Source organism: Oryzias latipes, chromosome 3 (genome assembly GCF_002234675.1).
Source record: "Oryzias latipes chromosome 3, ASM223467v1".
Taxonomy (NCBI): Eukaryota; Metazoa; Chordata; class Actinopteri; order Beloniformes; family Adrianichthyidae; genus Oryzias; species Oryzias latipes.
Genome location: NC_019861.2, coordinates 4399752 through 4412709, shown reverse-complemented (window position 1 = coordinate 4412709; position 12958 = coordinate 4399752). Strand labels below are relative to the sequence as shown.

The following is a 12958-nucleotide window of genomic DNA, read 5'->3' as shown; positions in this document are numbered from 1 at the left end:
AGACCTCAGTAATTTTTATGGATCTTCTTTTGCAGGCAAGATTACGGGATTTGATAGGTGGGTTTCTTTCTGCTTTGGCCATGGTTCACCCTGAAACCTTTTTGCTTCACCTCTTTAAGTTATTGTTTACCTAGAATCTTTCTTGTAAATGAATTAGTTTCTGTAAGGGATTCTGTGGTTTTTGGTCATGCTCTGAGTTTCCCTGTCACTGTTTCCTGCTCCATCATGATCCACAGCTGTTGTCATTTTAGTTAATTGCCCTCAGCCTATTTAAGAGTCTGGTTTCGTTCATCCTTGTCAGGTCATCTGCTGTTTTCTACTTTGCCACCTTTTTGTTGCTCCCAGGGTTTTGTCACGGTTCACTTTGTTTATTAAATGTTTCTGTCACCCAGTCAGGGGGGTATTCCAGAAGGCATGTTTAAACTACCCTGACTCTAACCCTGAACTCTGGCTGAAATCCGCCTGAACTTGCTTACTCTGCGTATGTGGGTTCCGAAACACCGGATGAGTTGGCGTAATGACGCTCGACTTGATAGCCCTGGGTTAATGCGCGTGCACGACAAGTACATAAAGACATTCTCAATGGATCGCTGATTTCCGGAGTCACCGTGGAAACACAGCGAGCGCTGTCCTTCAGCGAGACGGAGTTGGAGATTCTAATGGATTTGAAGCCCATCGTTACCAAAAAAAAGCAATACAGCTTCATCAACGAAAGAGATTGTCTGCTTGGCTAAAGTGACAAGAATGAACGTGTGAGTATGATTGTATTCCCATTGTCATGGTGATGCAAACTGCTTATGAGGGGGTAAGATATATTTGTAATCATCTCCTCGTAAAGTGTGTGCATGCATGTGCGCGTGTGTGGGAGATATAAGACTAATATATGATTTGTGGCTCCTCTTATCAGCTGTAATACGTCTAAAACGAGAAGGACTCTGACCCAAGTAAAGATGAAACACAAAAACATTCTCCAACAAGGTAATATTTTAATATCGAGATCCCAACGTACAGAATTGTTATGAAATACAATATTCCATGTAATGTGGTTATGTAGCCAATAGAAAAAAGTCTGAGGCCCTTCGAACAGGCGGGGGTCCACCTCCACCTTCCCTCACCCCGGCTGAGGAGCTGGCACTGTCCCTCAACAAAGGGCGACCAGTCGTGGATGGGATTTCAGGGGGCAGTTCATCAGACTCTGCCACAAACACAAGTGGCTTAGTCACATGTAGGTATATCACATTATAAGTCACGAGGTATTGATGATTTCACTGTGCAGCAGTGTTAAATACATCAAATCTACACTAACCATTTAACAAAGACATTTAGAAAGCATATTCCAGTCATTTCTTCTATGTGTCATGCATTTCTATTGAATATTTTATTCTACATTACTGTATATGATGCATAATGTACTGTACACTGATTCTCCTTTTATTAGGCGTTTGCTTGAGAATATACATAGAGTATCTGACTGGTTTTATTGTATTGCAGATGCCTATGGTCAGTTCGTATTACTGGAGCCTCCTTCATCACCACACCCTGTCATAATTGTGAGTGATTAATGTTGTTAGTTCCTTAGTTGTCTGTTTGGTAGATCAAGCATCTTTACATAATTACACTGCAGGATGAAGATGAAGAGATCTGCAGTGACAGAAATTGACAGAGACCCATCGAGGTATGTGATGGCCCGCCACTTTATTTTATGTTTTAAATTACGTCCATGTTGTCATTGCAATTTCAGAGTATTGCGGGGATGTTACTGCAGATGAGGGTCAATGCAGCTCCACCATGAACCTTGGCAGTGTAAGAACATTTCTGCAGATACAATTATCATGTTAATAATTGGTTTGTATTGCAAACGTCAAAAGACTTTCTTTGTAGTTGCCTGCCAAAGAGCTTTATAAGGTCTATCTCCAGAGGCAAATTAGGAAATGTGACTTTGAAATTGAATTGCTGGAGCATCAGCTGAAGGTGAGACACATTTATGAATATTTAATCTGTTTGTTGAATGGACTATTAAGCAATAAAGTCACTTTTTTTCATTACAGCAAATGAAGAAATAGAACTGTCAGCCTTTGAGTCATGCTTTTTATTGGATGTAATGTAGGCTGATCATGTCCCTGCCATCTCTTTGGTCAGCAGGGTCCAATGGGGCATCCACTGGGCCGTCTTCAAGAGGTGGGGGGGGGCCCCTCTCACCTCTCATGGTGGCGATGTTGTGAAGAACGGCACATGCAGCTGTAATGTCACATGCCCTCTCTGGTGTGACCCTGAGCCCACGTAGGCACCGTAATCGTGCTTTCAGGATGCCTATGGTCATCTCCACCCTGGTCCGTGTTCTGCTGTGGGCCAGGTAATTATGCCTGTGATCCAGGCTGAGGTTCAGGGTAGGGGATAATCAGGAATGGCAGGCAAGGATACCCCCCCCCCCTTAACGGCAGTTATATTGTCTAATTTAAATGCATGACATTGTATAAGGAATGTAAAGCAATTTGTACCCTGATGGAATTTGGGGCACAAGGATGACTCTCTGAATATACTGGCATTATGAACAGAACTGGGCCATTTGGCTTCTATGTTCATGATGAGGTGGATGGCATCACATATTACCTAGATAGTGGGAATGGTAATCAGAATGATTTAAAGTATGATGGGAAATATGATACAACTGCCTTATAGTGTTACCTGCACATTGATGCTATGCATGGACTTCCTATTAACATAATCTCCTTCATTGACTGAAGGAGATTTAATAGGAATGTGAGTTCCATCCATACACCCAATCACATTTGGGAACCCTGAAATAGGAGGGTATATGATGAGACATAGTTATGATTGTGACTGTAAACATTATGGATATATTGATGAAGCAGTGTAACTGTGTCAAATAAAATTAACGGACAAACCTGCTATTCTGTGGAATTCCTCTTTAATGACCCTCAGTGGTTTATGGCCAGGGAACTGCCCGACACACAGTTGCCTTTCCTACATGTTCTGCATCACCCACGCTGTACAAAAAATTCCCAGTTGCAAAATGCTATGCATAAAATGTTCTCGGTCCGCGGCGCTGCTCCCCGATGTGTCACATTCCATATGAACAGCGGCTACAAAGGATTCCTTAACCCTTGTGCTATCCTAGGCACTTTAACGTTGGGAGTTGGGTCATCTAGACCCACTAGACAGTGCTCTGAACCTTTTTTTCTTCAATGATTTGTGATCTTCACCGGTGTCCATGGATTACATGAAATCTTTCCACCTTTATCCACCTTTGTCATGGTAGGAGAACATGTCAATGGCAGGGTGGGGTCATCAAAGATAGCACAAGGGTTAAATAAAGGAGTCCAGTAAAACGATAACGCCCCAGTAAATCATTTGGGAACGAGTAATCTGCTCCAGATCAGGTTATGTTCAGAGCATGAGTTTCTATGGCAACTAAGCATACACTGAAACATACCTCCATTTTTTTGGAACCGAAAGTTGAGGTTATCCACTTCCTTATCTTCAAACTTACCGTGGTAACTAGCATAACCTGCTTTTTGGAATACCCCCCCTGCATTTTTGGGTTCTCCACCACTAGTTTCTGACAGTTGCGGTTCATAGAGCTAATCTTTTGGTGTTAATTGTGGTTGTCTTTTATGTTATAATATTAATGGATTAGATTTATCTGTGCTTTTCCAGACGCTCAAAGCGCTTACATTGTGTCCATTCATTCACTCCTCATTCATACTTGGTGATGGTAAGCTATGTTTGAAGCCACAGCTGCCCTGGGGCAGACTGACAGAGGCGTGGCTGCCAGTTCGCGCCTACGGCGTTATGTTACTTTAGATCTCCCCTATACACTCTCATCTCGTCAGATATGGAGATATTTTTGGGGCACTTTTTAAAGTTTTTTTTTGGTGTGCCCAACTTGTTGTTCCCCTTGCACAGGAGTTTTCCAGTTTGGAAATGCAACTTTGATGGACAAATTTGTACGATGTACATTCTTCCAGGAGATGTTTGATTTTTGGAAAAAGCTAAGGAGGGCTATTGGATCCTCCTTTCATCGAGTTTTCTTGGTGATGTCAGAAGTTCTCGTCTGTGCGTGTGCACATGCGTGCGTATGCACGTGAATGCATGTGTAAAAAAGGCTTATGTGGCTTCGGACCCTCAGGTTGAAGACCCCTGGTCTAGAAGGAGAAACTCAGTCTGCTTTGACTGGAAAAAACGCAAATTCAGAACATTTTGGTTTTATTTCTTGGCCACACAGTGATACAATACAAATACACACACAACAACAAAAACAGTGGAGGAACAGGATGCATGTTCTTGTTTTTCAGGTGAACCTGAGCATCCACTATAAGTTTTTTTTGAAAACTAAACTCTTTTTCTTCCGTCTCTGCTGGTTCTTGGTCAGACTTTTGAGTATTCAGCAGTTTTATGTCCTCAAAAACCTCAAACTCCAGCACCTTGTGGCATGAAGGTCCATCCCCTTTCTGCTAGTTGCATGCCCCCCACTCCCCTCAAAGCTGCAGGGGTCCTCTGCTGCTGCACAGCCCCTCCAGGGTCCACAAGAGCTCATCCTCCCTGGGTCGGTACGGCACCACATAACTGTCCTCCTCCAGCAGGATGCGATTTAGCGTGCGCTCATAGTTAATGTGGCGCCGTGCCATGAAGACGTACTGCCTCCCACCCTCCAGGTGGGGGCAGTCACACACATTTGGGACCCAGAGAAACTCCCGGTGCTCCAGGCGGAAGCGGTTCCTGTAGGTGTGGATGATCTGGACGTCATAGCGCGTCTCCTTTCCGCTTTGCACCTTCTCAAGAACTTTTCCGCGAAACACTGAAAGAGAATGGAGCAGCAGGTCAGTCTGTGTCACCGTGACATGCAGGAGCGGAAAACAACCAAATTTCTCACCAAAGTCCTTCTGGCAGTACTGCCTGCGGCGCTCCCGCCGACCTCTGACTCGCAAACACTTTCCACAGCGTCCTGGAGGTGGAGCAGAAGCACAGGATGAAGCCAGCAGGCACACATGGGGCGAGAGAGTGTCTGTGGGGAGCAGGGGCTGGGGGGGCCCCAGTTCATGCAGGTGTAATAAAATGACAGCACGTCTTTACAAACTTATTTCTTTAGTTTCTTGTCATTTTGTGATTATAGAAAAAAAAATTAATCCAACACTTTCTACTTCATGAATTAACCCTTGTGCTATCTTAGATGACCCCCCCCCCTTAAATTGACGTGTTCTCCCTACCATGATAAAGGTGGATAAAGGTGGAAAGATTTCATGTAATCCATGGACACCAGTGAGGTTCACAAATCATTGAAGAAAAAAGGTTCAGAGCACTGTCTAGTGGGTCTAGATGACCCAACTCCCAATGGTAAAGTGCCTAGGATAGCACAAGGGTTAATATATGGACAAACCCATCTGGGGCCCACAATTTCCAGTCCAATACTACAGTCAATGATCCTCTTCAAGCTTTGTTACCCTCCTTTTGATGGGTGACATCAAAATATATTCTAAGATAAAGGAAATTTGACTAAAGGTAAACCCATATTATCACTAACACATATGAACACGACCTTGATGCGGATTTTGTTTTTCTACATCACACTGGTTGGACAGCTTCTGATAACTTCTGCTGGAATTCAGAGGCCCAAACTGTGTCAAGGTTATCAAGGCAACATGGCACAATGAAGGAGGTGGCGCCGGGGGGAGTGGGGGTGGGGAGGTGGAGGGAGGAGGCTGATAACACAGCGGTACACAGAGACATCACTGAAAGTGACGGATGACACATTTTCTCAGTTCTGTGTTCAAATGAAATGTTCATGCAAGTAAACATTTGGACCTTTCTTTTTACATTTCAGAAAACAATAGTTACTGATTAAAATTGAGATTAATGTGAAAAGAGACGTTCATTTTTCTGTAGTTAATCGCGATTAACACGATAATTTTACCCTCCTAATTATAGTGTTCATTCCTTACTATAAACAACCCCAAAGTGTTTTTTTGATCCATTCACACATTTCTGAGTATTCATCTAAAAACGAAATCATTATAAATCTGCATTACATCTATTATACAAATAAAAAAAGAGAGTCCTGATCATACAGATCAGCAGTCGGTAAAGCAGAGTTTCATCTGTAAAATGAGGAGCTCAGAGACACGTTTGGATTTAGATGACCGCTACTTTATTCAGCCCTGTTAATACCCAGAAGTCCATTTGTCACCTTACGTCATGAACCTGTCATGCGCAGAACACCAAAGCGGAAGGAAAACAGTGTTCCATGTGCCCCCTCCTCCAGATGAAACGTCCCGTTTCAACATAGAACAACAACGATGAAAATAGTCTGTTATATTAGCAGAAGAACGTCGAAAAAAGAAGTGCTCCTCCTCAGACATCACACAGATGTAGAGATGTTGTCTTTGGTGGAGGAAGAAAGGATGGAAAGGTGAGAAGGTGAAAAGCTGCACGGACACCAATGTCTTTATCAACGAGCTGCAGAGATCTTGCAAACCACCAATCAATGAAAAAGTCGTAAATCTACGACTTTAACCCTTGTGCTATCTTTGATGACCCCAACCTTGCATTGACGTGTTCTTCCTACCATGACAAAGGTGGATAAAGGTGGAAAGATTTCATGTAATCCATGGACACCAGTGAAGATCACAAATCATTGAAGAAAAAAGGTTCAGAGCACTGTCTAGTGGGTCTAGATGACCCCACTCCCAATGTTAAAGTGCCTAGGACAGCACAAGGGTTACATCTCATAATTTTACCTTTTTTTTTGGCGGGCCTAAATCTCTGTCGTACCCTATCATACATGAGTCTGTATGATTTATGTTGTTGCTATTGTTGTTTTAAGTATTACTATCCACTATATGCCCTATATTGAATTTATTAACATGTTTGAAACAAATGTTCATAAATAAATAAAACTAATTTACTCTGAAAAGCTTAGAAAAGCAGGATAAAGGCCCTTTAAAAGCAGCAACTTGTTTGACTTTTCTGATCTGGATAACATGAACAGACGGAAGATGCATATACTACTGAATATTTACTGGCTTCTTGCTAATTTTAGCCCCCCACTCCCTCCCCCAAACGCACACTTTAAAAATGCAGTGCTTTGGGAGGACTTCAGCCTCCCAAAAAACCTATTCTTCTAAATGTTTTCTGACTTTCACAGGCTCTCATTTGGACTTTTTAGGAACTCATCACACCATATTTTCTGCAGCATTTCTACAGTACCCATCTTGTGGGGGGAGCTACCAAAAGCTGCCATGAAAAAAAAGGTTGGGTCAAACCATCCTGGGGAGGGGGAGGCTTTTCCAGAATACAGTATGTCCACCAACAACATTTTCATGTTTCACTCAAGTCTGACCCCCTCAAAACAAGTTTCAACTTATTTCAAACCCAGCAACACACTGAGACCCCCCCAGAACAAAACACTGAGGGAGAAGAAGAGCAATGAGATTGGGAGTACTCTGGTCTGTAAACTGGAGACACATCCCCCCCACTAAAAGATGTCTGTGCAGTTTGAATCTTCATGTCCAACTGTTCTTCACAGAACCAGCTCTTTGTCTTCTTATTATTATGAATGTGACCCCCCCCCCTATGAGACCCCCCCCATATCTGCCTTATTGCTATTGTGAGGATGATCAGTGTGGATAAAGAGGTGAGTGGGGGAGGACCTACTTCCAGGTGACGGCAGCAAAGGAACGCTCCTGATGCTCTCCTCTCGCTCCAGTCGAGCGATGGGCTGGTGGGGGCGGCTGTGGGGGCGCTTCACGTTCTTTAAAACTAAAACAGAACACGAGGATTCAGCTTTAAAGATCCACTTGAATGAAAATCGTGTTTTTTGAGGCATTTTTCCGATACTGAAGGACATAAATAAAGAAAATTAGGATTAAAATGACATTTTTGAGGATTTCTTGATTCAAACCATTTGAAAAAGATTGTGTTTGTTGCGTTGAAACTACTCTGGGCGGGCCTCAAGCTCCCTGCTCCGCTCCATTCTCATGCATCCGCCTGCAGACAAACAGATCCGTGTACGTCTCTGTTTTCCCCGTCTGAGCTGGAATCTGGATCGAAACTGTACGGCTGGAATGCTCCAGTATTGCTCCCCATTTTTGTTGCAGCGGTAATGGGGTGCGGTTGGGAGGGGCTGTAAGCTAGCAGGAGAGAATATAAACAGATGGAAGTAGAGGTGGGCTCACTGAGTCCCACACACAACTCAAAGGTGGATTTCTAATGAACTACTGCGGCCCAGCAGAAAATATGTCCAAGAAAATGACACAGGTTTTTAGATTTTGGCTAAAAACGGCATAATCAGAATTAGAAGACCACTGGGAACACTTTGAAAACAGATCAAAAGAGGATCAGAATAGAACTTTGACAGTTCAAGGATGCAGAACTCTGTTTGACGAAGTGAAAGGACAATGTCCTCCTTATCTGTCCAGAGGGAGAGAGGAGATCTGGGTTCACAATCAGCAGGTTTTAGGTTTCAATTCAGGATGAATCAGAATCAGATGAGTGGAAACACTGATAAAAACTTTCTCTTTGGTTCTGTAGCCAGAATGACTGAGAGTGGATGAGCCAGAATTGGTTTCAAGTCACTTTTGTTCTCTTCAGTTCTCTGAACTCTACCTTTAGTTTAATCTTCATGGGAAACTTCAACTTCTCTCTTTAATCCCATTCTAATGGGACAGTTTCAAAAGATTTTTACTGGAATCCCTAACTCTATATAAAATCCTATTAATATCATTTTTAACACACTCTGGTCCTCTGCCTTTTCAGCTCGCCTTAATTAGACCTTTGGTCCAAAAGTCTACCCTCTAACCACAAGTTTTTGCAAATCCAGATATAAATCTATTTATTAAGTAGCCTCTGTCCCTCATGGACAAGGTAGCCACAGTAAAAATGAAAATGATGCCTAAATTTTGCCTAATTATCTCTTCTCGATGATACCCACAAAACCGCCACTACAGTGGTTCAAAATATTAGACTCAGCTATATCAAGCTTTTAATGGAACAATAAACCTGCAATAATTAGTCTCAAAACGTTTAAATCTGCAAAAGGTTGTGGATGATTAGAATTACCTAATTTCCACAACTATTTTCTTGCTAATAGATTACAATACATCTTAAAATGGTTAAAAAACAATCCAGAATCTAACACATGGCTAGATTTAGAACAGGCATTATGTAGTAAGATCAACAAGTCAGATCTACCATTTATTAGCCAAACAGTTGTGCCATCCTATGACCCCACCCTCACATTGACGTGTTCTCCGTACCATGACAAACGTGGCCAAAGGTTGAGAGGATTTCATGTAATCCATGGACACCAGTGAAGATCACAAATCATTGAAGAAAAAAGGTTCAGCGCACTGTCTAGTGGGTCTAGATGACCCAACTCACAATGTTAAAGTGCCTAGGATAGCACAAGGGTTACAGTGTCAAAATCCTTACTTTAACCGTGCAAAATGACACCCATCTGGAACAACCCAGACATCCTTATAAACAAAAAAAAAGGTCACACTTCCCAGCTTGGCAAGCAGGGGGCGTGACACTACTAGAGCATTTAATTATTGATAGAAGATTCATAACCTCCCTGGAACTTGAAGACGACAAACATGGATTAATTAACTTCTTGGAATATCAGCAACTTAAATCTATAATTACTAAAAAGTTTTAATACAAAGACAATGATCTAGAACTGGCAGAACCAGTTACCTTTCTGATATTTTTCTCAAATAATAAAACTCTCTACTGAAATATATAAACTCTTATGCAATCTGGATAATTTATAATATACAGATATATACAGATACTATTTCACTTCCAATAACAAAATGGGATGCAGATTTGAGTATCAGCACAGACGAAAGTTTCTGGTCAGAACTTTGTCTAAACACCTTTAAACTGGCAAAAAGTCCAAATCTGCAGCTAATCCATTTCAAAACTCTTCACAGAATTTACTACACTGGACAGAGGATGTTCAAGATGGGTCTCAGTAACTCAGACATTTGTGAGCACTGTGACAGTAATCTACCCGACAGCTACAGTCACGCACTGTGGTTCTGCACACCTGTCCAGGCTCTCTGGCAACAGGTATGTGTTGATCTATCAGTCTGGCTTAAGGTTTCAATCACAGCTTCACCGTCACTTCGCGTGCTTGGTGACATGAGTGCCATCGATGTAGAAGGAGGATTAGGCTCTATCATTTTCATAACTCTTTGTATTGCTAAAAAACAATTTTAATAAACTGGAAAAATAAGAAAATATTAATGTAAGTCAATCCGGAAATCTGCTGTTTGATCATATCAGCTTGGAAAAAATGTCAGCCCAAAGTTCACGTAACTTTGAAAGAATTCAGTCTCTCTGGTCTCCCATAGCTAACTCCATGACTTTGGGGGTGGGGGGCCTGGTCGTCACTGCAGATTGACTGTGATTTGAACAGAAATGATCTTTAGGGAGCTTCATTAAGGTTTTCGAGCACATCGTGTCTCTGAACAGGTTCTGCTGAGGGCTACAGGCCATAAACGGTTATTATATTTTTCACACGCATGAGCAAATCTGTCTCCTGTCTTTTAACAGATGTCTCCTAAGAAAGGTCCAAGACTTTACGTGTAGCTGATGGAGTTGATGTTGGATGGAGATGTTGACACTAAATTAATCCAACTGTAACTCCTTCGTACCACACCGTCTATGGCGCAGAGGGCACCATAGGTCAAACGCCTTCGTGTGTGAAATGATGGTTTGGTCAGCATCTGTCAGACAATCAGGTTTGAGTTTACTGTAGCTTTCCTTTGAGTGAAGACGAGGTGACAGACCTCTGCTAAAGCCGAACTTCACAGTGAAGGAAGCTTAAACTCTACATCCTTCTCCACGAGCACACAAAAGAAGCTTCTTACTCGGGTGAGGTCGGCCTGTGCTCAGAAGAGGCCTGCTGGTGGCAGAAGCACTGGGTGTAGTGGAAGACGGACTCCTTTGAAAGAAGCTGGTAGTGTGGAGAGCCTGGCGTAACGAGCTCTTCCCCCCATGGAAAAGGGCATAGAGGTCTGGTGGAAGCCAGTACTCATACTCAATCCCTGAATTTCTGTCCATGGCAAGAACCTGAACACAGCAGAAAGACAAGAGGGCTTGAGTCCAATCCTGGAAGATCCAAAGTCAACAGAGTTTCTGCAGAAACTCCAGCTTTTATTGAAAGTCCAAAAGCATTCTAAGAGGGGGATAAGGACATGTATGGATTTCTGAGAAGCTGACCATCAGGTGCAGGTCCTCCTGGGTGGGTCCTGGAACCTCAAAACTCTCCCAGGTGTCTGCTGAGCGCTTGTAGAGCAGCTTGGTTCCCGCTATGCTGTACTCACCAGGAACACTGATCTTCCAGTTCCCATTGATCACAAACTGGGAGTGTTTGTTCTGTAGAGCTGAGTAGAGAAAGAAAGAAAGAAAGAAAGAACTGAGCCTTTTTAGACTTGTTTTTTGAAACGAACTCACTTGTCATTCAAAATAAATGAAGCCCTCCTAACTGTTTTACTGTATAATGGGAGGAGCCTGTCTACTGCAGGGGATTGCCTGGACACCATATTCAAACCAGCCCCCCCCCCCCCCCCCCCCCCCCCCCCACATGTCCAAAATAACTGGGGCTTAAGTTACTTTGATATGAATAGATGCCCTCATGGTGCTTTGGGAACACAATAGGGTCAAGAGACCAGAAGGGAAGGCAACCCTGCTGTCTCTGGGGAGAGGTTATAAGCATGTATTTCAGTGCGAGACGGGCCAGATATTACCCAGGTAGTCCCTGCTGTTGTCTGTGACCCGGATGTGCGTGGCTCCAGCTGGAATCATGGCCACCTGGTTGTACCCGAACGGGCCACCTGAAAAACAGAAATTATGTTTAGTTTGGACTTTTTTGTTTTATTTTTTGGGGTCTTCTAGCAGGCTTAGGCAACGTCACAGTATTCAGTCCTGCTGATTGGACAGAAGTTTTAGGAAGTCACATGCAGCCTTGTCCAGTTTGACGCAGAGCTCTTTTTGATCCGTCTCAGTTAAAAACAGAGCTGACTGTAATGAACGCCATGGAGGATTTAGCAGAAAATCTCCCACTGATTTCCTTGACTTCCTTCATCAGAAAAATCTGATTGAATCATGAAGCAGCCGTACAGATTTGTGTGTTTGGCGCTGACCATCCCTGTGTCCACTTCATCTGTCGAGCGGACATTTTCAGCTCTAAAGCGAATTTAAATCTACTCAGAAACACATCTGGACAGACTGGCCTCTGCGCTGGCCTTGATGGAATAGAAAAGGACGTCTGGATGGAACTGAAGACCATAATCGACATGACAGAGTGATGGAACTGTTTTTGAGGAGAGAGAGGAGGGTGGATTTTGTCTTCAAATAATCCGATTTTTTGACGAGTGAAATGATAAATATCATTATAAATAATATTCCAAATGTATTCAGTTGTTTTCAATGTTTTTTGCTGGCTGTAGTTGCATTATGACATTTGCTTACTGTTTTGTTTATTCAGTTTATTTAGAGGCATTTATTGTGGCTACATGAATTTTCAATATGCAATACAAAGCTGGTTGCGGCATCGTTAAATGGTTCATTAGGGGTTGAGGGATTCAGACGTAGCACGACTGACGGCCGAGTCGTGTAATGCGCGGTCCGCCACTGCTATAAACTGATCCACATACACGACTCTCCATACAGACATGTGAATAGATTCTCTGTGTTAATGTTTGCTGGTTTTTTCCCCTTTGAAGTGCATGTGCTGTAGGTCAGACAGAGGAGTTCAAGGTGGAGGTGGGACTACACCAAGGATCAGCTTTGAGTCCTTTTTTGTTTGCTATGCTGATGGACAGGCTGACAGACGAGGTAAGACAGGAATCTCCCTGGACAATGATGTTTGCGGATGACATTGTAATTTGCAGTGAGAGTAGAGAGCAGGTGGAGGAACAGCTAGAGAGGTGGA

General features: G+C 42.9%; 1 protein-coding gene across 1 annotated transcript in view; it reads right to left on the bottom strand.

The window, feature by feature from the left end:
• Positions 1-4210: 4210 nt before the first annotated feature.
• adamtsl5 (ADAMTS like 5) overlaps positions 4211-12958 on the bottom strand; it is a 31123-nt gene continuing 22375 nt past the window's right edge. The window contains exons 8-13 of the mRNA XM_020711523.2: positions 11772-11858; positions 11245-11408; positions 10893-11094; positions 7672-7776; positions 4895-4966; positions 4211-4819 (exon numbers count right to left, since the gene is read on the bottom strand). Coding sequence (XP_020567182.1) covers positions 4500-4819; positions 4895-4966; positions 7672-7776; positions 10893-11094; positions 11245-11408; positions 11772-11858 — 950 coding nt within the window. The 3' untranslated portion in view covers positions 4211-4499. The remainder of the gene's footprint in view (positions 4820-4894; positions 4967-7671; positions 7777-10892; positions 11095-11244; positions 11409-11771; positions 11859-12958) is intronic.